Genomic DNA, 24,490 nt, shown 5'->3' with positions numbered 1-24,490 from the left:
TGAAGGTAGCCTCAAGCTGCTGTGAATGAAGATGTAAACAGAAGTATTCATAGTTGAAAGGAGGATTTGCAGGTCTTCATTTTGTGTAATATTTACAGGAGTGCATAATTGTGCAGCCTGTTTTAGATGTGTATTAAACTGCACGTAACTTTCAAACTCCTGCCCCCAGCTCCAAGGGGCATTTGAGACGGTACTGTTGGCACTGATGCAAATCATAAACGGTGTTAATGTGGACACACTATACCATTGGCTGATAATCAGAAAAAAATTATTTCTTTGACATTTAAAAAATTACAAGTTAAAACTTTCTAAAATTTTGAACAGTTAGTTGAATAAACTAGCCCTGTAGTAATGCTGAATGATTGGGATTTTTAATTACAGCACCCTGTTGTTTCTCTGTAAGGACAGGTTGGGGTGGTTTTTTTTTTTCCTTTTATAAAGTAATTCAAGCCTATGTTTGACTGAGTACAGTCTTTTCTTTTCTAGTAAGTAGTGTGATTGTCTTGTAGTGTGGTCCCCCACCACCCAAATTTGTAAATGGGATGTTTTAGTCACATCACAGGACTCAGCCCACTCCTGTGGGTTAATTGCTGAGGGAAACAGATCATATACCTAGGTATGAGTCCTGGCTCTTGCCTGTGTTTGAGGAAAATACTACACTGAATGTTACATTTTAGTGAACCTTTCACATAGCATGTTGCCTAGGTCTAATGTGAATTGTTGTTATGTCTTTCTGATGTTTTCGAGATTTATACCTGAGTTACTTCTTTCTTTTTTTTTTTTTTTTAAAAAAAAATCTTAGTTTAGGCATGAAGTGGTTGAAGTAACAGCCACGTGCCTGCAAAGCTCTTAGAGAAACACATGATATTAGGCTGACATACCTAAATGCTTATCTTGAGTGTTACTATTGTTTGATAGGACATTTTGGGTGCCAGTTAAGTTTCTGGTTTTATCTCGGCAGTCTCTGAGAGCCTGAGGGTATTTAATAGATGCACAATACATTCTGGATTGCCAAAGAACTCAGACTTTGAATTTGCCTGTCTTAGAAACCTTTGGAATAGATGAAGAGATTAATTCATAGGATAGTCTGTGCTAAACTGCACCTTTAAAAACAACTGGTTGCTCTGTAAGACTGAATTTGTCATGCTGTAAGGTGCAATGGCTGGATCACTATTTGCAAGCCAGTGTTTCCTGCCCAGGGTGACCCCACAATGTACTACCTAATGCTCTGGAGAAAAGTTGAGAGCAGGTTATGCTCCCTGAATATGAAGAGTTAAGGCAAAAGAATATAAGCTTATTTGTCTTGTAGAGATTGTGATTTCCAGTTGCTGATAGCTTATTGATGCCAAGAATTATTTTTCAAGTGCATTTGCCAGAAAAATGAGGTAAAATGGCATCCCAAGGTACAGACTTTCTCAGTCTTTTTTCTTGTCTGCTTAGTGCAAATTTTTTTATTCTTAAACCTCAGGCTCTGATTTCCTCAGAATTGAAGTGTAAGCAAGTTCAGAGCAGGTCATTATTCTAATGGAAGATCCTGAAGGAAATGCTAAGTTTTGTTGAATGTTATTAGTTGGTTCTTATAGCTACGCCATGGTGACAGGCCAGGGCTGGAGGGAGAAGGCCTGTTGCGCTTTGGTGGTGTTTCTTTTGGGACAGTTGATGTAGAGAAACAAAGCTGAGCAGCTAAAGGACCTGAACCAAAAAGACAGTACTGTAAGATCAACAAATCAGTATACTGCTTTTCTGGCTCCAGTGTCCCATGCAGGAATTCACGAGCTGCTTTCTTTCATGTGCCTGGATACAAGAGGTCAAATGCTCTGTAGTTCACCACACAGTTTTTCTCTTTAGAAATAGTACGGTTACAAAGATAAGTCTTAGTGTCTGGCAGCGACACGTGATTAAAAACTAGCTGGCTGAAGCTTAGCATAAGAAAGACAGATGTTATGTTGCTAGGAAAAAAAAAAAGACCTTCAAAGAACTGATCATGGTGTTGGCCTTTCAGTTCATTCAAAATGATTCTCTACCAGTTTTTAAAGTAATGTGATACTTTAGATGCCTGCGATACTGCTGTGTGTGGCTATGTAAATAGTGTCCCTCTGGCAACTTGCTCTACTTGGTTCTGACATAGACAGCTGTTTGGATAGACTGGGACTTCTAACAGATGCTATGAAATTCTTTACGAGTACAATTGGTAGATATTCTGGTGGTAGAGAAACATAGAATTAGCTTTCAATGCAGTCCCTCTTCTGTATAAGTATTGTTCATCTTTAGAAGTTGATGATAAAATAAATGAAATACCTGTCCTATTTGTGCATTGTTACTTATAAGTCTGGTTAAATAAATAGAGAAATTAAGCAAGGTCTTGACTAAATCCCATGACCATGTACCTTTAATTAACTCTTTAGATCTCTTGCAGAAAAAAACTGTTCAGGTATGACTTCAGTATTCTTTGTAGGAAAAAGTGTGTGTTCACAATGTTCATTAGCCAATTAAATTGTGCTAGGTGCAGTATACAGAAACGGAGTGCTTAAGGTTCCAGTGTGGACAGCACAGAGAAGACAGTAACTCCATGGGGCGGGATTTGAATACTCTTGAGTTGGATCCCTGAAGTATATGGTGTAAATTCCTTTTTAGATACTTATTTCTTCACCTTTGTTTAGTGACTGTCTTTTCTATTCCACAATGTATAAATGAATTGAATATTTTAAGTATCATATCAATGTTATAGTAATTATGTTGCATTAAATTCTCACTTTGTGCCTACATGTTGCTCAGAATTTTTGTGTAGTTTTGTTTCACTAAAAAATGGAGCTCTGTTCTTATAAGCACTTGGTATCTGTGTCTACATTAAAGTTCACTTCACTCTATCTCAAAGTAAGAAAAGTGTCTGTAAAGGATACCTTCAGCACATTTCTGTAAATCACTGTCTTACAGACATGTCAAGTTTTCTACTTGTATATTGCTGCTGTTTACTTTTTAGTGTTAGTCCCCATGAGTGTAGTGCCAGATTCAGACATACAAAGAATAGCCCATATCCAAATCATAGTTTAGGTAGTTTGACAGCTGTCAAATACAGTGGTTGGTTTTTTTCCTACCTCAGTGTTACAACGTATGCTGCTCTCCAGGGGAGACAAAAGCTTTCTGTAGATAACCTCATTGCTTGGCTTCTGTTGAGATGGCTGAGTGCTGCTGAACTGTGTCCTAAAAATTACCGTGGCACATAAGCCTGTACAGTCACTTGTGTCTACTGTTGGGCTCTTCCAGAATCCTTAGCGTGGTTGACAGAGCAAAAATAGTTGAAATGAATGCATTTTCATGTTGTCACCATATCTCCTCATTCACTGTTCAACTCACTATTGTATCACCATTGTCATCATTAAATTTCTAATTACTTTAATAGGCTTTCCTGACACCTTTTTTCTCCAGTTGTGAAGTGTTCGCCTAATGGTTTGGAGATGAACTCAAAGACTTTATCATGCCCAGAAATGAGCAACTGCCATGACAGAAGCTACAGGTTACAGCAAGGAGCTGCAAGGCTAAGTTAAAAAGAATGGACAAAGGTTTAGGTATTAGTACCAAGATACTTCATTAGAGAAGGTATAGATTAGATTAGATTCCAGTGGTTCCATGCACTGGAAGCATAGTAGTTCTGCCAGTACTCATTAATGAAGCAGAAACCTTCAGAGATGAAAACTGTATTCAGTCAAATACCTTCCTTATTTAAACAAAGTTAATTTGACTTTCGTATGTGTGTTGGATTTATGGTTGCTTTTTTCCTTTTTATTCTTTCAATGATGATTATTTAGGAGAGAAAATTTAGTCCATTGCTTTGATCGTTCTAAGTAGAAGGGTTATTTTCAGATTCAAGTGTTAAATCTGTTTAATTATTCTTGTTTTAATTAGTTCTTATTATTGTCTTGAAAGGGGCTGACAATATCAGGAAATACTGGAGTCGTTACTACCAAGGATCCCAAGGGGTAATATTTGTATTAGACAGTGCCTCCTCTGAAGATGATCTAGAAACTGCTAGGAATGAACTGCATTCTGCTCTCCAGCACCCACAGTTATGCACTTTGCCGTTTTTAATATTGGCCAATCATCAAGACAAGCCAGCAGCTCGCTCCGTACAAGAGGTATGTTAATGTGTCAGCATCTTGCCTGTTTGTATTTACTATTTGCACACCACTGACCCAGTATTACTTATTACCCTGACATCCTAGTTAAAGGACTGGCCTCAATTACTCTTCACTCTAAGTAGGGAGACCAAGAACAGTCCCAGCCCCTAAGAACTCAGTCCAATGCACTCTATACAGGCTTAGTTGTTCTGGAAAACAAACAAGTAATACTTGGATACAAGCAGTTCTCCTGCTTTCACCATATTTTGCTTAAGGGAGAAAAGGCGTTTTTAAACTACTTTTATCAAAAGCTGCTGGGACAGTGAATTTTTGTTCAGCTTGTTTTTTTATTTGCTATTGGTTTTAATCTTGCACTACCCCATTACTCCATTCTTTGCAACTGCTTAAAGCAATAGATTGCAGTCATAGGTTGTCTTTTATGTAAAAGCTTTTTTTCTGAACTGCTGTGTACTGATGTGAGGGCAGAGTTGCAATTACTGTTCTGAAGTCCTTAATTTGTTCTGATTTTCTTCTTTTAAGGAATAATGTTTTTGTCTAATTTGTAGCTATCACATAGTAAATTACGTAATTGTTCTATTTGGTGTAACTTTTGCTCTTAAGTTTCTGAAAAATTTGTCTTAATGTATTGCTATCATGTCACATACCTTTGAGGAAATGCTGAAAGTTACTGATTCTTTATGAGAATCTACCTAGTCTTCTGAAGTTGTAGGAAGAAGTTAAAATTTGGTTGTGTCATTCTCTTCATAAATGTCATTTAAAAGACTCTTCCTATTAAAGATTGTATGTGAAATGTCCTGTTTGTTCTGTGAGTGGTGTTTTTATTACAGCAGAGTGAAAACTTTCAGCACCTTATACTGTGTTGCTGCTTTGTATTTAAACTTGTTGCTTTCTTAGATGCACTTCTTTGTCTAAAATATGATCTTTCTGAAGAATGCCAATTCAATTCAATGCAAAACTTACTGATCTGTAGAATAACTATTTGTATAGTATAGTTGCATGTACTTTTTGTACTGCTTTATTGCTATTTATGCTTCCTTTCTTAGCCAAAAGAAATAGAGGATAAAAAGTTAAGCTTATTATATGTTAAGAAGTGTAAATGTGACTGGAGTACAATGATATTTTTAATATGAGAGGAAGAGATTAAGTGAGAACTGTGTAAGCTACACTGTAAAATGTTTTATTAAATTGTTGGTCCTTTCCTCCAAGAACCTGTGCTTAGCAAAAAGAAAAAAAAAAAAAAAAAGGAATTTGGATTTAATATGTCAAGTTACTTAAAAAGGCAAACTGAAATGAGGCAGGGGTAGAATCTACAAGTTCTAGGTCTTGTTCATCTAAAAACAGATTTAAGAAGAAGTAATGAATATTTAAAGGAAATGTAATATGGATTTTTATATATCAGTTTATTAATCTCTTGTAGTTTATTGTGCAATGTAAAAGCAACGCATGTATTCCTAAACCTTGCACTTAAAAAATTACAGTATCCTGAGACACAACTGCTTTCATTTTATTCATCCAAATATACTGAAGGTGTCTTGATTTTTACTTTTTTCATAAAGCAGTAGAGATTACAATTTCCATCAATGGAAATGCTTTTTCCACATGATTTAAGTATTTTTTATTTTACTACTTTTTTTCCTTTTTAAAACAGCCAAATTTGGTTTAAAGTTAATTGAGGATTTTGATTATAAATATAATTTAGGAAATGTTCCTTGCTGGTTTCATAAGAATAGTGAATACAATGCCAGTTAGTTTGCTGTACAGCAAATTATACATGTAACTCCCCATTTTGCGGTTGAGCCCATGTGGATAGACTTTTGGGTCTGAACTGAATCTTTTGTGTATTTAGAGTTAGCATTTCTTCTCGTTTATTTGCAGTATCCTCACTTTCTCCTCATCCGTCATTACCAATTGCTTGATATCTCAGTGGAGGAATAGATCCTTATATGCTTACAATAGCTTTTAAATATGTTTCTGCTTTAAAAAAAAGAAAAATCTTTCCGTGTATTATCATAGCAAACAAGTCTTGATTGCTACTTCTAGTCTGTATGAAATGCTGAATACAAGACTATTGTTAAATGCGCACAGCTTATGCAAATTTTCAGAAGAAATCCCCTGTATCAAGACCTCAGTGTATGTCTCTGAAATTCTTTACTTAAGAATAGTGGAAAAAAAAATTACAAAAAAAATGAAGGAGAATGTCACAGAGTTGTTACTTTTTTCCCTGAAAAAATGATGTCCTGTGTTTGCTGTGTCTGCGAAGTGGGAGCCTTATTCAGTCAATTTTGCCAGTGTTAAAATGGCAATTTCTTGCTTTCCTAAAGGCTTTGCTGTGCTGTTGTCCTCATTATTGAGATGAGAAATGAAAGTAAAACGTTGAATCGTAAGACCATTCCTTATTTCAAAAAGAGCATATTTCAGGATTTAACAAAAATAATGTGTTGAGCATTGAGAGTTTTATTAGCCATTTTTGCAGAACTAAGTCCATTAATTATAGGTATTTCTTTGCTTTTCTATGTGTCAGAAGACAGATGAATCACAGTTGAAATTTAGAAGTATGTATGCATTCTTTTAGGCAACAAATTGCCTTTCTTTAATGGATATGAAAGGACTCCTTGTAGTATAATTAAAGAAAATGTCTGAGTTGAGTGGTGCGTAATAGGAATTGTAGAAAAATATTTATCTACAACAAAAATCCTTCACAAAACTGTACAAGTGCCAAGCAGTTTCTGCAACAGATGTTAGTCATATTTATCGTTGGGAAGTACAGTTGCTTCAGTTTTCAGTTTTTCAAAATTTTATATTTTATTTCAATGTGTTTTCTCTGTGCATTGCTTAGGTAGAAATGATATTGTAGAAGCTGCATGCTGTAAGTATTAAGTAATGTCATGAATAGTTCAATTCAAAACTATAATGGCTATTTGTAAGAATATCCGAATAACTTGTTTAATTTATGAAATGTAATTTAACCTAATTCATTTTGCAGGCACGTGAAGTGATCAGGAAAAATTGCAGGAGAAGCTAATTTGAAATACTAATCATTAAATGTAATCCTTTTTTCCTGTGTTCTGTTGCTGGTTGGCTGTTGCCTAGGTTTTTTGATTTTAAAATGAAATCAAGGAGGTAAATCTGACATTTCATTTCATTCTAGAAACTATGAATGAAGAAGTAATTTTAAATATTGTGCCTCATATTTCTCTTATGTCAGCTTCTATGGTGTTTATTCTACCTTCCCATGTCAAAGATATTTCTAAGTTGTTTTGTTGTTCCTGTGACAGTAGCACATATTTAAGTGTTTTCAAATAGCTGCTAAGTGATTTCAAGTGACCCATGCTGAAGTAAAGACTGGATGTATTAACCAGACTGTAAAACTCAGACAATCGTATTTGAGTCAATAGGTATGCTGCAAAATAACCTTGTTTTAGATTAAAATTGCAATAATGAAGAATGAATCGTATGTAAGTCAGTTCTGACTTCCATTTTGGAAACCTCCTGAATTAGTAAATAAAAATAGTTACAAGTGAAAAATAAATTCAGTTACTCAGCAGATGGAAAGATGGTGGCATATCAGTTTGGCCACTGTTTCCAAAACACAGGGTACAATTCTAAAACAGTGTACCTAATTTTATATTTTTTTAATTAAGTATCTTGCTGATGGGAGTGTGCTTTTGGTTTTCCATCACAAAAGTGCTTTTGATTGTAACAACTGGTTTTCGTTAGTCAGATTTCTGTTTCAGGCTTAAGATATTACAGGAGTTTTATGGTGATAGAAGCACTGTAAATTGCTTTGCAAGTGAACAGCAGCATTAGTATGATTACCAACTTGTTGATTTTCATTTTGGACTGTATGCTACTTGGTATAATAATATTGAAAGCGGGATATTGCAGTGGATGCCTGTGATTTGAACCAGTATGCAAACTGAGAGTCACTTTCCTCCCAGGTCAGAGCAATATTGAGGAGGCGCAGATAGGATGCGTTGGAAGTTGTCCATAGCCACTGTGTTTTAGGAACAGGCTATGCTGAGCGAATGCTTGTCTGAATCTGTTGAGGACTTCTGGAAGCCATGTAGGACTGGCCAAAGGAGAAACGTAGTCAAACCGTGAAGCTTTGCCAGTTCAGTGGTGAAGCAGCTACATGCTTGGCAGTGTGTTGGTTTTGAGGAGTTTCTTTGTTTTTTATATTTAATGCTGTTTTCAAGATTGCAGTTGGACTAGATGAATAGTGTAAGTCCCTTCCAAATGAACTATTTATTCTAAGATCAGATATGTGAAGACATTCATAGACTATAACCTTTTGGTGGCTTTTCTTTTAGTTATCCTAAAGCGCAGGCAATTAATACATTTCCTTCACATATGTAAATTGCTGACCACTAGTATCAGAGGAAATCATTGAAGATATGTTCTAAATACCCATTTTAAAAAATGCTAGAACTTTTTAATAAAGACTTACTAGTAGACAGTGAACCAAAAGTCTTTCAGTCTATTTTAAGATTATTTTATCTTTTTAAATATTGTTGTGAGGGAAAAAAAAAGGTGAAAAGGTTATGTAGTGTGCCAATCACAAGTGCTTTTTTTTCTTTTGCATATAGATTTTACTTTAAAGTTGCGGTACTGATGGGTGTGTGAAATTCCAGAGGAAAGTCCTTCCTATTTTCCTTTTTCCTTTGATAGATCAAGATAAAAATATCTTTGAATTACAAACAATATTTTCAAAAGCAAGTGTGAAAGGTTGATCCCATGTTTACATAGGTTGTGATGTATTTGTCTATTTGAGAATATTTTAAGGCATTTGGGTTTTGAATTGTGCACAGTGTTTAATTTGGTTTTCTGCTAGCAGAAAAGTGGAGGGTGACTCTCCTTGTGAAAAAAGCCACCTTAGGGATGTGAGGGCTAATATCTGTTACTCTGCCAGTTTCTTCTCAGCTGTTTATGTCTGGAAATACTTTTGTAGATAAACAATGTCTTTTCAATGCCTTAAGTGTTTTAAAGCTTAAAGCTTAAACCATTGCAGGAGAATGTCCAGGTTTGTCAGCATCTTGGGAGGCTCTTCCTGGTGCCAGGGAGCTGGAGTGCTCTAGGAGCTGTGATTTCTGGGCCTGCTGCTGCTTTACAGTCCGACTTGGCTGCATATGACAGGCTTAATTCCAGGATGTAATTACTTCTTTTTATTTTGGCATCTTCATACTGTTTTGCCATAGTTGATGCCTTTTGTAGTTTCTACTAGTTAGGGGAAAATGGTTTCTTTTTGGAAACCTTTTCAATATACCAGTTAGAGACGTCATTACTAACAATCTGAAAAACCGTGTTGAACAGTGACACTTGAGGAGGTTTAGGTTTAGAGAGTATGCAGTATCTCAGCTAACAGTTTTGAGGAGATAATGCCTCCAGCAGCAGGTACTACAAAAACTTAGCCTGAAACAAAGAGTGAAAATGGAAGTGCTCTCTGCATTCTGTCCCATCCTTACCCCAGTCAAGCCTCTCAAATTAGTTCACCTATCTGAATTCTTAATAACCAGCTGTTGCAAATCTGCATATTTTATGACAGGGACATCCATAGCAAAGTTAAATTGGGGGCAGATATTTGGTTCCTCAGGAAACTTTCTGAAATGATTTATTTTCAGATCACTGCAGCAAATAGCCAAAATATGAATTCCTACCCAATTTTGAGATCATAGTGACCTTAATGACCTTAATATTTGCAATCCCCTCACTGCAAATACTACTTCTTGTCCAAGGTGTATCCCCTGATATTTGAAGATTGTTTTGGAGCTGGACTCTGGTATTTTGAGTATTGGCTGCTTCCTTCACAACTGTGGCTTTTGCAGGAACAGAGGAGTTATTTGTCAGACTTCAGTTACGAACACATTTGCAGGAGAGGAGAATATTATTCAACTGATGTTTAGGAAATATTAGTTTTACCATGTTTAGAACAATGCAGAAATAACCCCTATTTACATGTCTCATAGGAACTCCCGTTATGATTAAAGAATTTCTTCAGACCTGTTAGGAAGATGATGTAGATATAAAAAGATTAAAATAAAATAATGTAAATAAAATACAATATAAAAGATGAACAATTTAAATAAAAATAATTTGTGAGTAGATCCACATACTAGCTAGATGTGAACAGCAAAACAATTTCATACAGTTGCAAGACTGTGTTCAATGTAAATATTTACCAGGTAGTGTTCACTTCAATTATTGCATAGTTAGAATGATTGTACTAATAGCAAGTTGGGTAGTAAATATTTATTACTGCAAAATGCAAGTGACCATATAAAGAAATTAAAATGAGAAACTGAAAATCTTGGAAGAAGCTGGATTTGTCTGTTCCCTTTGAGCCACTGGCATGGGAGGAAATAATGGTAAGCAAAGAAGTTAAGATGATCTGAAAAGGAATTGTGAAGTCTTTTTAAGTATTTGTAAATAAATCTGTCTAGAATGACTCTACTTTTTTGTGAAAATCCCTTGATAAAAAGGTGACACGAAGAATCAAAACAGTAAGCTTACTTTTTCTTTGTGTGGATTTCTGTTTCAGTTACATTTTACAATAAAAACCATGGCAGATAAAATCCCCAATATATTTTCATTAGATCAAAATATAAATTAGAATTGTTGATAATTTTCAGGTGAATAACACAGCTTACAAGTAAGTGTGCTGTACCAATGTAGGTGGCCCATTTGACAAAGAAAAGTATATCTCTGAATATTAAATTCATAGTTCTGCTTTTGACAAAGCAGTAAGTCTGCAAGGAACTGAGCTGAAATGGTGTCCCTAGGAACTTTGAATTGGAATGAGCTTCCTGAACATACAAAAATGCTTGAGCACACCTGCGAATGTGCACATATTGCATGATATACAGAGAGCTGAAGAACAGGAGGTGGAGGAGGAGCAGTAGATTTTGAAGAGTTTTGCTGTATATAGTTTCAACATCAGTAACTCGATTTTAAAATTACTTTTTGTGTCTGCAAATGGTTGTTTTATATGTATATAGATGGATGTACTTGGAGTGTTTCTTTTATCAGCAGTGTTAGCTTGCATGCTGGCCTCTGCTTATCCCATGCTTCAGATGTGACAGTCTGACTCTTTGTGTGACTATGTGATGAACTGGTTTCGGCATAAAAATTCCTTAACTACTCCCCTCCTTCCTTCTGGTCTTGTTTTCAAACAGACTCAGCTCACAAGACAATTGGATAAGCTAGGCACAAACAAGAGGTGGGAAGGAGATGAGCATGAAAGTAGTACTGATGCAGAAAAATGGTGCTGTGAAACTCTAAACCCTAGTGAGACTTGGACCTTTCCCCCTGCCACCTTTCTCACTCACCTTTTTTTGCTTATCCCACTACAGTGAACCTCAGTAGAGGAAGGTTATACAGGAAATTCTGGGAAATAATTTTTCCCTATTACTTAACAATGAAGGTTCTGGAGTAGGTGACCAAGTAGTTTTACTGGGGTTAGAGAGAGTTAGGAAAGAAGCATTTATTTTCACTATGTGCTTTGAAAAGTAAATGTCCTTGTTGTCTTCCTAGCCAAGGAAGAAAAAAGACAGTATCATTCAAAGAGAAGGAGTTGGTTGTGCTTGCAGAACTAAACATAGTGACTGTGAAGGTAGAGCACAGTCTATATCAATAAAAAGCAAAGTGATTAGAGAAACTTTCAGATGTTTTCAGATACAAAAATCTATTCATCTTTCAGTAAAAGTTTTTCATAAATTTGTGTACTTATGAATACTTATATAGTATTCATTAAAGACTGCTGGAGCTGGGAAGAGTGCAGCTTTTTAGAGTTGTTTCTGAAACCTTTTTTGCTTGGTCAAAAGTTGCTGAGCTTTAGTAAAGAATTGAAGGAAATCCTGAGGCCTGTTGGATACAAATCTGACTACATGATCATTATGATGCTTTTGGGCCTCTATGTCTGTGATACTGCTGTTCAGAGGAATTCCTGAGTACTCAAAAGTTTAATTACTGTTTGAGACATTTTGCATGAGCAAGAGAAGATGTATTTCTTTCAGAATAAATATTTCAAATGGAACAAAATAGTAGCTATATAACTGCTTTTGAAGTACAGCTCTGCAATTTTTATTTAAGAAGTCTCAAAATTTAGATCGAAAAGAATGGAAAAGTATTTAGTAAAGCATTGGATCAATTTTGTGAAAACTTGGGTATTATATGAGTGATTTAGGATGGGTTTTCCTTTCAGACATCCTTCTTATATTTATTAGAATGGATTCTTGAGTGCGAGAATACAAGCTGCTGCTTTTTAAAAGCGGAGGACATATCCGTTTGTTTTTTTTTTTAAAGGGAAAGTATCAGAATGTCTTTAGTGCTAAAATAAGTTTACTGATGGAAGGGAAGTTAACTATATTGTGAACCTTCTATTTACCAAGCAAGAGGCTCTCTGATCATTTTGCGTAGTTGAACTTTTTTCTGTATCATTTATATTTGGTACTCAATGTAACAGAAGTAAATTTAATTTTTTTTTTTTCAAGTTGATTATGATCACATAATCTTCATTACACTAGAGCAGGCATGCAGCCTATGAAATGAATTTCGGGCCTGAGTCCATTCTGCAGGAATTAGGTACTCGACACTGCATGGGAGATCATGATGAACATCTTTATTGGTCATGCCAGGGAGGTTCAAGAATAACTGCAACAGGAGAAAATCTATCGATTTCATATCCATGTAGGTATTTAAAGTTGGAATTTAATTATGTGCCTTAAAAGTAGTAAATTTTCAGCTGCATCAGCACTACCTGCACTGTGAAGTAACATAAATTAATATTGTCTGTAATTCCCAACATCTCAAAGAGTTTGCTGGGAACATGTGTATGCAGAGTTTCTTTAAACCTGTGTCAAATAGAAGGTGCTCAGAGTTCAGCTTGCATATGGGATGCTTTTGGTGTCTCTCCAAACTCAGCATTTCTGAAGATGCTTGAGGGAAATTTCTCGTGAGTATTAACTGTAGCATGAGGAAAAGCAGAACTGAAAATTGATGCATTGCTGGCCCATCAGAGGCTGAAACTGCTTTAGATGGTGACCGTAAAATTCCTATGAGAGGGAATGAGCCATGCAGCTCTGGACGTGGAGGTGATGGCATACATGTGAGACTTCACGAAACAATAAAGTGTTTCCAAGTGACAGGGTAGGGAAAGGATCATCTTTGCATCAGCATTCTAGATGCATGTTACTAGGACAATGCTGCAGTTGTCAAAGACCAAGGAAAGACCTACTGTTATAAAGTGAGATTAAATCCTTTCCTATCATTCTCAGTTCTGAACTTTTTTTTCTCCTGGGATTCCTTCAGGCCGTTACGCTTCTGGAAAAATCTTGGATGCTCTGTGGGTGTGAGGGAGGCCAAAAATGAAAGATTTGCTCCCAGGTTATGACCTTAAGTGTTGGACAGGACATTGTAGTTTTTGAAAATGGGATAATCCAGAGATGAGGAGTAATAAGAGGAATGGAAGGGGACTGGTGACAAATCTTGTGCACCTCTTTCCCTGCCACTTCCCAAGGCTTTATTGGCAGTAAAGCAGAAGAGATGAGTAGAGAGCAGTCTGGGGTTGAAACAAATGAAGAATGGAAGGGCTATCAGCAAGTTCTGAAGTGGTGAAGGGTCCCACAGTTCAGGGTGGATGAGGATGGAGTACTGCTGAGAGTACTTTACTTGCTTAAAGCAGTCCATTGGAGGCTGCCTTCTGTAAGTATGCTGAGAACAGTATCCATTATTGCTTCAGAAATCTCTTCTGTCCAGTGCATAATCACATCTGGTTCCAAAAGGGGAAACCATTCTCCCATCCCCTTCTTGCAGTGATTCAGCAGCAGATGCATACGTACCTCTGAAGAAACACAACTTATCTATTCTCTAGCATCTGGGAACAATCGTCTTCATAAGACTAGAAGCAGAGTTTTGAATATAATGACATTATTCTAATGATGATGATTTGTTGATACTGCAGCATATCATTAGTCATGCTGGAATCTTTATAAGTGTAAATGTTTTCTCAAAATAGTTTAAATGTTTAGAAAATCTATTACATCAGTCTGACATGAAACAGTAACTTGTTCTGCTGGAATCTGAACTGCCTGAAATTTTGAGTTAGTCTGGAGAAGAATTATTAATGAAGGATCATACAAATAAACTAGGAAACATTTAAAAAAAGACAAAACTTGAGGAATTTTTTTTCCTTCTTGAAATTGTATTAATGTATTATTCAGATTTACACAGATAATTCTTACTATTTTTTTTCTACTGTTTACAAGAATAGAGTATTAACAGTGCATTGAATAATCCATGGCGATGTGTACACAAAATTTCCCAATAGCTTTACTTTTCTGATCTCTGTTATCTTTGGTTGTTCAAATTCTGCTCAGATGCAGAGTTGCAAGGATCAGAAACACTGTCTTAAAACTAAAGACTCAATATTTGTGTATAGGCCTTTTTAAAGTTTATGCCTGCTGAAGTTCCATGTTCAAGTATTAATATGCACTGCAAGGCATCTAGCAAATTGTTAAAAAACCAACAAAAACCCCAACCTGCAAAGTGAATGAGCTTTTCATAAAAAGTTGTTCATCTCGTCCACACACATACATAAAGGAGGATAATTGGGATTGCTGCATATATTGTTATATATTTGCTACAATTACATTATTTGTTTAAAATTAAATTGTCCCATCTGTGTCTCTGTCAGTACAGGTTTGTTCTGGAAAGTTTTTCCAGTATTTTTTTGTAATGCATTATCACACCATTTGCATTCTTATTTTGGTTTTTATGTTACTGTGGTAATAAATGCTAAGAAATTATTTACTGAAGTTGTATGAAACATTTGAGTATTTTAAGGATTTCTTTCCTTTGATTTCCTATAGCTTTGTTTATTACAGTAATAATTTGCGACAGACCTACAAATCTACTACCAACTATTCTCTTCCAGTTAAGATACCTTTGTTCCTCTTTCCTAATTATGCCTTTACTCACGGCTGAGGATAAAGGAAGTAAGAGAGTGAAATTTGAGTTACTCTAGGGCAGAAAACTCTTCAGAGTTGTAAATTAAAAGATGCTCTGTCACCAATATTGCAGGAAGCATAGGGGTCCCTTTAGCTGCAGCAGTGCCTTCACTGGTGGCACAATGTATGTTTGTTGTTTTAAAAATACATAACTTATTTTGAATAAGCAGAGTTACCTGTGATTTTTAAAATGCATTATGTACATTAATCTTGCCATATTTCCTTCATTCTGGGTAAGTAGAGACTATCCTACATTGCTTTCAAAAGTATGAGTGCACAGAACTTTGTTAAATAGCCAGTACTCTTCATTGAATAGTTTGGTCTGTTCTATGTATCAAAATTCATTACTTGCAGATAAAGCTGTTATTTCATTTTAAAATCTTTTTTTTTTTTTTCATTTTGGACTCTTTTGTGGTTCTCTTAGTTGTCTTTAATAAATTGCTGTACGTTCTTAAAAGATGAGCAGAGGCTACAGAAATGGTACTGCACATTCTTCAAGTATTGCACGTGCCTGCACATGTCATGTACCAGAAGAGTTCAAACTATGTAATTTTGGTTAACTACTTTTTCTGTGGATGCACTACCTGTATCATTTCTCCTGAAGTTCAGAATGCATCATTTGCTTAAATTAAAGTCATAATTGAATGAAAATTTATTTTAACTACATTTTTGAATAATAAAATATCTATATGATGGAGAGAAAATCCCCAGTGTTTTCTATTATTATTTGTCTTCCTAATTTTCTTAAGGTGATTTTGACATTTATTGAAATCTCACTCTTGGCACTTAAAAAAATAATCTTACTCTTAGAAAATCTTCTGAAAAACAAGGTATTCCATTTTTAAGCCAAAATGGAGTGTTGTTAAGGAGGAGAAAAAGCTTAGTATCTTTGTATTCTGATTTATTATACAGAAGGCTGTTTTTTAACAAAAAAGGGCTTTTTTTTCTTTTTTTTCCCTCCACTATTCTCAGTCTCTTTTGATCATTGATCTGGGTGACCCCACGCTCAGGGGTTTTTTCTTCATTTGACATGGACAGATTTTTGAAGTATAGCTCTCCTTTGGGAACCTCGGGCAGTTCCACTTGACTAACCTGTGATCTAATGAGCAGTAATGCAGGGTTACAGTGACCATTTTGTTTGCTTTGAGGGAGGATGGCTAGACAGAGAGTGGGAGAGAGGCAGTGTCTGTGGAGAAAAAAGATGCAGGGTGATCGAACAGTGTGAAAAAGACTTGTTAGCCCACATTAGTGTGCCTGATTTACTTCACAACAGGTCAGGAAAGGCCAAAGGCAGGGTTGTCATTAAATTGCAAAGTTGAAAATCCTGGTATTCAAAAGCATTCAGATTTCTGAAAGTTGTAAATTAGAAAGTATGTGGTTCATGTTGAATTTGCCAGGAAGATACAGAAAGTACCAGCTTCTGTAAAACATGAAAGGTACATTATGAAATCATGCTGTAAATATAAAAAGAAAACCAGCTTTTTAAAGTACTTTCATGGTTGACTGTTTTACAATGAGACTGGGTGCGAAAAAAAGGCCAAACACTAACAAGGTCGTTGCACTTTCTTTATGAGCCCTGGGGACCCCTTAATTATGTGCCCGTGCTGCTTATTTTGAGATCTGTAGAGTGTATGTGTGTGCGTGTTCATATAATATATAATTTTTATTTGTTTTTATTAAATACACACACATTTATGTAAAACCAAAATTTTGGCACCAGTTGCCCAGGAATGTAGATTTCGAGTCTTCTGCAGTGTATTGTGATTTTTTTTTTTTCTCATATCCTTTATTGTTTCTCTTGGAGTGAACATTAAACACTAATGTTCATTCCATTGCGTATGAAATGAACACAGTTTTATCTCAAATTTACATTTACAAATGCAGAGACCAAAAAAACAATTGTCTTTATGTCCTGAAGAATTATTTTTCCTAATAGTAAATGTTGTTTCCTAACACTTGAATTGTACTTGACATCGTGTCTTTAAGACAAGCTAATATACTTTGTTGTCTTTGGTTAATATTTGCAATTTTTTTTCTTGCTGCTTCACAATTGCAAGAAGAAAAAGTTGGAGCTACCCATTTCTGAATTTACATTTCCTGTTTTGTTTCATTCACTTAGTTGGCAGTGGCCTGAATCTTCATGATTTGAAGAGTACTACTACCATGCAGAATATCCTTTTAAGCTGTTGCATTGATAGCCTTTAGCTCATAGCAAACTCTTGTCATTGCTATTTCTGATCTGGCTGGCTTCAGTAAAAATCGAAGTGCAGCCTTTTAGCTATATTATCATTGTGCATCGAAGCAGTAGGTAATAAAACAAATGGGTGGTCTTAGGGGTAAGGTACTTTTTTTCTGTCTGCTACCAGAAGTTTCACTAATTGATTCTTACTCCTGCTGGCTGTCAAAAATGAGTTTTCCACAATTGGCATACAACTGTGTTAACTTTTAGATTGTAATGCATGGACAGAATTTGTTGTCTTGATCTTTGTGTGTCTCATTATGACTAGTAAATATACAAAATTAAATGTCAGAGAACATCTGACCATAATTAAGAGAATTTTTCTTATCTGACTGCAGGAACTGCGCTCCCCTTGATCATTCAAATAATTTCATTGACATTAAGGGAGTGTCTCTTCTTGGTTAAAAGGAAGATAAGACAACAGGATGTCAGGCTAATCATGTTGAACATTAACTTTTGGTTTTTATTTGCATTGGATTATGTATTAATATGTGGTGCCAGATTATTTTTTATTTATCTTGATCCTCTTTTGTTTGCAGTGAACTTATGGTATAGTTTTACCTCCTGATAAACTGAACTTTACATGACAGTTGAATGTGGGAAACAAAATTCATTTTCTATATACAGTGATGCATTTCTCAATGACCTTCCCAGTGCATTACTCCTGTTTTTACCATGTTGTAAAATTTACTTCTTATTAGAAGTTTGATATAGAAATAATTTATTTTGAAACAGTGTAGTGTCCAAATTAGCTTAGTGGTTACTAGACTCAAAGACTACTCTCAAAAATTTTTCCCAGGGTTCATTTCCATTTTCTTGATTATTTTAACTGATGTTTAGTTGCAGCAACCTGGTGGAGATACATTCTAGGAAACTGCACTTGACTAGCTTTCTCTGTAGCTTTAGGTCATGTTAGTCAATGGAAACTTATTAGGGCATAAAATGATGGGAAAATGTTTAACAAATCAGAATATTGAATCAAAACACACTTAAGCTTTACTACTATTCTCTTCCCATTGACTTTCTCCATTCCCTAAGTATCATCTGTGCAGTATCTATGCACTCTTTATTAGCTCTTCTGTTTGATTTAATTATTCACCTACTCAGTGTGTCTGAATTAAGTCATCTCTGCCAATCTGCTTATTACAAAGCATTTGGTCAGTGAGAAGAGATTAATGTCATCTCACTGGACTAATTTTTGAGTGTGTTTGTTTAGGAATCAAGACACTGGAGCAGTATTTCAAAATTGGCTTATAAACAAAAGTCAATCCAAGAGTAGATTAATGTACTGATACTGCCGGTCGCAGGCAGTGGAAGAGTAAATATTACTTACCTATCTGAAGAACATGGTAAATTTTCATATATTCTTGTTGTCTTTCTTAAAGACGTGAACAATTTTTGTAGTTTGGTGTCTGGAAATTCTTTTAAACAGAAAAAGTTTGCTGCCATGTAAATTGTTTTCATATAAACTGCCAGGTATTATATTAAAAGATTAAGATCCTTTTTGATGGTAATATTGTTGCTTGGTTCAGGAAGACCACTCACAAAAGAAGAGGGGATATGGCCAAATGCAGGCTTCTGGGAAATCTTCCTTCCAGTTCATAATTGCGTTTTAAGCAAGCATTTCTTGTAAGACAGACATGTTAACTTTTCATATAGGTACTAAAATGCAACATAGAAGTTTTTTCTGTTTATCTATGTTGCAATATATAATCTGTAGCAAAACATTATGCCTTCCTGCAGGTTAAGCTACAGTTCCTGCAGGTTATCCACTGTAAAATCCATAATGGTGTGAACTGGTTATGATTTAGTCCACATCATGGATGGGATGCAACCACTAAGGTTTAGCAAAATAGTAGAAACAAAATACAAAAGTAGGTGCAGGTGCTCCTTTACTAGAGAAAATGGGTGTGCCTTCTTATATTTCTCTTAAGTCATTATTTGTGTCTCCAGGCTATATTTGAGAAATACACCTCTAATGATGTTCTAAACTGGGAACGCAGTAGCTAATAAGCTGCATAAAAATGAAGGGTCATGCTATGCTAATGGACTCTGACAATTCAGATTTTAGTAACTGTAAAATGGACTTAAAATGCTCCCCAGATGTATTTGGCTACCTCTCCTTTTGGAATTAATTCCTTCCGCGCAATGGGAAAAAAATCTTGCTTAACTAAGACAATGAATTCAATAATGCCACCCTTCCCCTGCATAAATAAGAAGGTGCAGTGGTAATAGTATGTCTGGGAAAGGAAGCAAAAATGCATGCTTGGATATCCCATTGCCGGCTGTTGTAGGGAGTGTGCTTGCCAGCAGTTTCTGGCAAGCTTATTCCTTCCAAACCCTCTCCAAACTCTCCAGGCATTTAAAAAGTCTTTTGCCTGTTAGTCACCTTTCACTTACTTGTAGTTCAAAAGGAATGTTTATTGACTGAAGAACTGCCTGTTTTGAAATCAGGAACATTGAATTAAGTTTTTGTTTTGTTACATGTTAGTTTGTTGACGTTTGTTTGAGAGCACAGTTGCATCAGGAAGATGGCTGTTAGTGGCCAAACTGGGTAAAAGCTTAAACTGTCTGCTCTTGCAGGTAATAAGGCCCAGGATTTGGCTGATGTTTTTTGTGCATGTAGATGGCAGCAGATCATCAAGTCCCTGACCCCTGTGCAGGGGAATGGATGCTTCAGAAGTGAGCTGTGTTCACAGGGTAGGTCAGCAAAGCAGCATCTCCATTTTTTGTAGACCCTGGCTGAGAGATAATTTAAAAATCTACTATGTTTGCCAGTGGGGCACATGGAGCCTCCTTGTGTTAGTTTGATTCGGTCGTGGTCTGGTGTTTGAATTCTCTTCTGTGTACTATTGATCAGGATGTGCATGGGTCTGAATCTCCGTAAGGCATTTGAAGATGAAGTGAATAGTGAATGTTAAGTATTACTTGATAAAAATGTCGTTTAGAGTTTGTAGCCTTAACCAACACTCTGCTGGGGAGGAGACCTGGTAGCTAAGGGCTGTGCCCTAAAATGCTGTTGTAGAAGCCAGTTCAGGCAGAGGGCGCTTGGAGGCAGAAAACAGATATAATGAAAAAGGAGGAACTTGACTAATGTGCTAGGTAGAACCGTGGCTGAGGGGAGACAAGAAATCTAGCTGCTTGGATGCAAAATACTTTGCAAAACTGTCCTTCTCGGAAGGGTTCAGATTCGTAATTCAATTTCTCTTCTTTCCACTCCATTTTCTTCTCAGACACACAAAAACTGAATTAGAGAGAGACCTCAGTTATAAATTGTCATACCAGAGGCAACTGGAGTTACTGGGAGTGCATTTCCCTTTCTTTCATGGTTTTCAGGCAGAAGCCTGTCTGGATCTTTTCATGCATCGTATTCCCTGTACTTAGGCCTTTAACTGAAATAGTAGTGTAATATTGGAACATGTCAGTCTTTAATGTATTTGCTTGTCATGTTTGAGGTAAGGAAACAGTCTGCTATTTATTTTACAGGAATTTAAGCACTGGTAGACTGTCAGCTACAACCACAAAGCTATGACCATGTAAGTATGAGTGATTCCAATGAGAGTTTGAATTAAGAGCTTAATGCAAAAGTTTCAACAGATAGAACAGAAAACAAGACTATGATGTCCCAACTGGTGGTATCACTGTAATCATTGAATAATTTCATTTTTCTCCTTTTCCAGGATGGCTGTGATTCAGCCAACATCACAATACTTCTATATGTATAGACCCTGATATGTGCAAATTAAAGAACTGTGGTACTAATTTTAAGAACTGCAGTCATAAGGAGTCCTGCATTATACATATGTTGCTGGTATGATCACGGTATTGTCCCCTCTGATTGGGGAAGTTATGCAAATCATTTAAGCAATAAACTGCTATGACAGTTTTCTGGTCCTGGGGCTTTACAATTATTTCAACTTCTGTGTTCTGAAAAGTACAATTTTAAGTATTCTGAGAGCCTGCAATGAGTAACTGAAAGTGCTTGAGAATATAGTATGTATTGTCTGGGTATTGTAATCAGACGATGAAGGAAGAGTTGACTTGCCCTACTCAGGATTATTAGTCAGGGTCTCACTATGTTAGTCATTTGACTAAAATATGTCGAGTGCTGGAAAAATTTGCCAAAGCTCATTGGGTTATTCTAGTGCAACTGAAAATTAATTTTGTCTTTTGAATTAAGATTAGACTTGCACTTTGAATTTATATTCAAAATACAATTTTTAGTGTCCTTACATAACCTGTCAGTTTGTAACCTGTTTGACAACAATAGCTGCAAATTAATTGAAAAAGATAGTGATGTTGCTCTGACACTTGAGGGTTGTGTCATTCAAAACCTTTTTTGACCCTTTGAAAAAGATTTTGATTTACTTGATGTCAGTCTGGATTCTCTTTATTGTAATAAATGGAAATAAATATAGCACCGTCAAGTTCTGAAATAGCATTCCCGAGTTACCCAAGACAAAGATAGTACACTATCTCCTAATTAGTTATCTGTTATAAAGAAATTTTTCTGCATACTTCATTCATTTCAGTATGTACCAGTCAGTTTCACTACCTTCTTATTAAGGGTGTCTAGAAACAGTTGAGACATTATCAGAGTTTAACGTTTTTTGAAAACTGTGGTGATTTAATATTCTCTATTTGTATGAACATTTTCATTCTTGTGCATTCAGTTGTGGTGTTAAAAGAGTGCAGAAATAGTATTCCTATAGAATATTTTTTAGATAGGTGGAACATCCATACTAAAGTGGCCATTTTTTTCGTATACCCATTGAAGACCATAATTTTCTCTATCTTGTAGATTTAAAATTCTCTGTTACTGTTTAGGTTATTTCAGTTCTTTCCATTTCTTTTGCTTGACTGAATGGAGTTTTAATTCATCTTGTGTGCAAAAAAAAATTGTTCCTATTTGGAAGTATTTCAGAATTAGTAAGTCAGAATGTACGTACTAATATTCAGAGTATAACCATTAGTATACATACAAAATGTAAGTGCTAATAGATAACAACTCTTTGATTTTGTATTAATAGGCAAGAAGTAGTCTCAGCTAGTTTGTGTAGTGGAGTTGTTTGCAAGCTTTGATAAAGTCCTGATTTTTTCTAGAGATGAAAAGAAAGATTTAAATCTGATTCCCAGGTTTCTTTTTTGGACCTTAATTGTTGCTTCATCAGTTACTTTGCTCTTAATTTAGAGTGATGAGTCTCTTCAGGAGTCAAGTTTATGGGAGTTTCGTGAAGATTGGTATAAAGTATTACTGCTGAAAAGTGTGGCAATCCTGTACCTATTAAAGAAATTTGCAGCTTGAGCTTCATGAAAGACTGAGCAAGAAACTGATATAGTTCTATAGAAATGCAGGAAAACTCTGCCAGAAATCCTGCAAAACACCACAGGATTCCACAAATTTAGCATTTTTCAGCTAACTCCACTTTGGACAACTGCCCTCCCTCTAGAACAGCGATAGATCTGATCAGGACCATCAGTCTCAACCTCTATCAAAATTTTCTCTAACATCTTCAGACTTTGCTTAGCCACTTTGTGCAGTGCTTGGAAATAGAGAGATGTTTTCTTATCTGCAGCTTTTGTTGCTGGGACAGATGTGAACAATTCTTCATCACCATGATGTTTATAATTATCTTATTTGAAAGCACTCTGAAAGTCTTAATTTCTGGTCATAAGAGGAAAATTGAAGTCTGTTCTTGTTGAGCTAAGTTCTACTTCATTGCTATTGAAAATAGTTGTCTTTCAAAAAGACTTTGTGTTTGTCACCTTATTATTTAAAACCTCTCTGATTTTAAATTGGATTTCTAGTTATCTACCCTTTTAGTAGAATACTTGCTGTTCCTACAGAGAATGAGTTATGGATACCACCATTATAACCTTTTGGTTCATGAGCTTTGAGGCACTGAGCATAATTTCCAAAATAAAACTTTATCATCGTCGTTTTCTATGCCAAGCATGGATCAATACCAAAAACCTTCCAACAACCCCATACTACTTATGGAAATTGTGTGCTGGGTACTGGGTCCTGCAAGGTTTTACTGTGCTATGGTACTATATTTTAAGGCCATACCAGGTTTTTTGTATTTCATAGCACCAGGGAAACATTATTGTTTACACATAGTATCTAAAGTTTTGACTTGGAAGGGCCAAGCCACATGTCTCTTGTAGTCTGTCTCTGAGGCTGGCAGGCTATTGTTAGAAAATACAAGGTTTGTTTTTGTCGTGCAGTAATAATCTCCTGCTTGTCTTTGCAGACTGAAGTATTTCATCTTAAATTTGACAGGCAAACAACAAGGGAAAAGAGTTGAAGAGGAGAAAAGCAAACCAGAGTCCTAGAAAATTCCTCCCCACCCCCCCCCCCCAGTTCTGCAGAGAAAGGAATATTTACAGACAGGGTGTGCCAACTAATGTCACCAAGCATTGAGTAGGAAGAATAATGCTAAAAAGCAGAGAATGAGAGCTGTGCTTGTGTGTTTGCCTCCCCAAAAGCATTGACATTTTCAGTGTTTGGGACTCCTTGTCAGAAGCTCAGAGCCTCACCTGTCTGTGGTGCTCTGCAAATCTGCTCTGGTGACCATCACCCCTCACAAATGTGTGTCTGAGAGCAATTAAAATTTTACCAAAGAATACTGAAAAAAAATTAGGTATGTGTATGTCATGTAGTTACTGAATTCTTTAAAGATAAAAACAAAGGCCACCACAGAAGCAAATTAAAGCCCCTGGGAGCTGACATGGTTACTGAAAGCTTTAACAGAGCTGCCCTGCCATAGAAACCTGCTTTCCTATTGTCATTCAGTTTGGTCTCTGAAAAGGAATTTATGATCAAAGTTTTGTTTGAGCACGATGTAATGGTGCAGTTAAGCACTCCGATTAGATTTGGGCAAAGTTAGCCAGAGCTGTCGCTCTTTTTTTTTTTTTTTTTTTTTAATGGCACTTATCCTGTAGTGACAAAAGTGCTTTACCCCTTAAAATGTTTACCCCTTAAAACAGAACTTTACCTGGGGTTGGTTTTTAAGGCTTCTTTGAATCATAGCTCCATTAAAAATTATATTGAAGAATCTGTTTATGATATTTTTCTTGAATTACATTAGAACTGTGTTGTTTAATATGTGCTA

General features: G+C 35.8%; 1 protein-coding gene across 2 annotated transcripts in view; it reads left to right on the top strand.

Moving 5' to 3' along the window:
* The window catches only part of ARL15 (ARF like GTPase 15), a 234,887-nt gene that overhangs the window by 94,491 nt on the left and 115,906 nt on the right, over positions 1 to 24,490 (top strand). For both annotated transcript variants that reach the window (XM_075021768.1, XM_075021769.1), the window contains one exon: positions 3,925 to 4,133. In XM_075021768.1, coding sequence (XP_074877869.1) covers positions 3,925 to 4,133 — 209 coding nt within the window. The remainder of the gene's footprint in view (positions 1 to 3,924; positions 4,134 to 24,490) is intronic.

Source organism: Buteo buteo, chromosome Z (genome assembly GCF_964188355.1).
Source record: "Buteo buteo chromosome Z, bButBut1.hap1.1, whole genome shotgun sequence".
Taxonomy (NCBI): Eukaryota; Metazoa; Chordata; class Aves; order Accipitriformes; family Accipitridae; genus Buteo; species Buteo buteo.
Note: the sequence above shows the minus strand (reverse complement) of the source record. Positions and strands in the feature narration are given on the sequence as shown.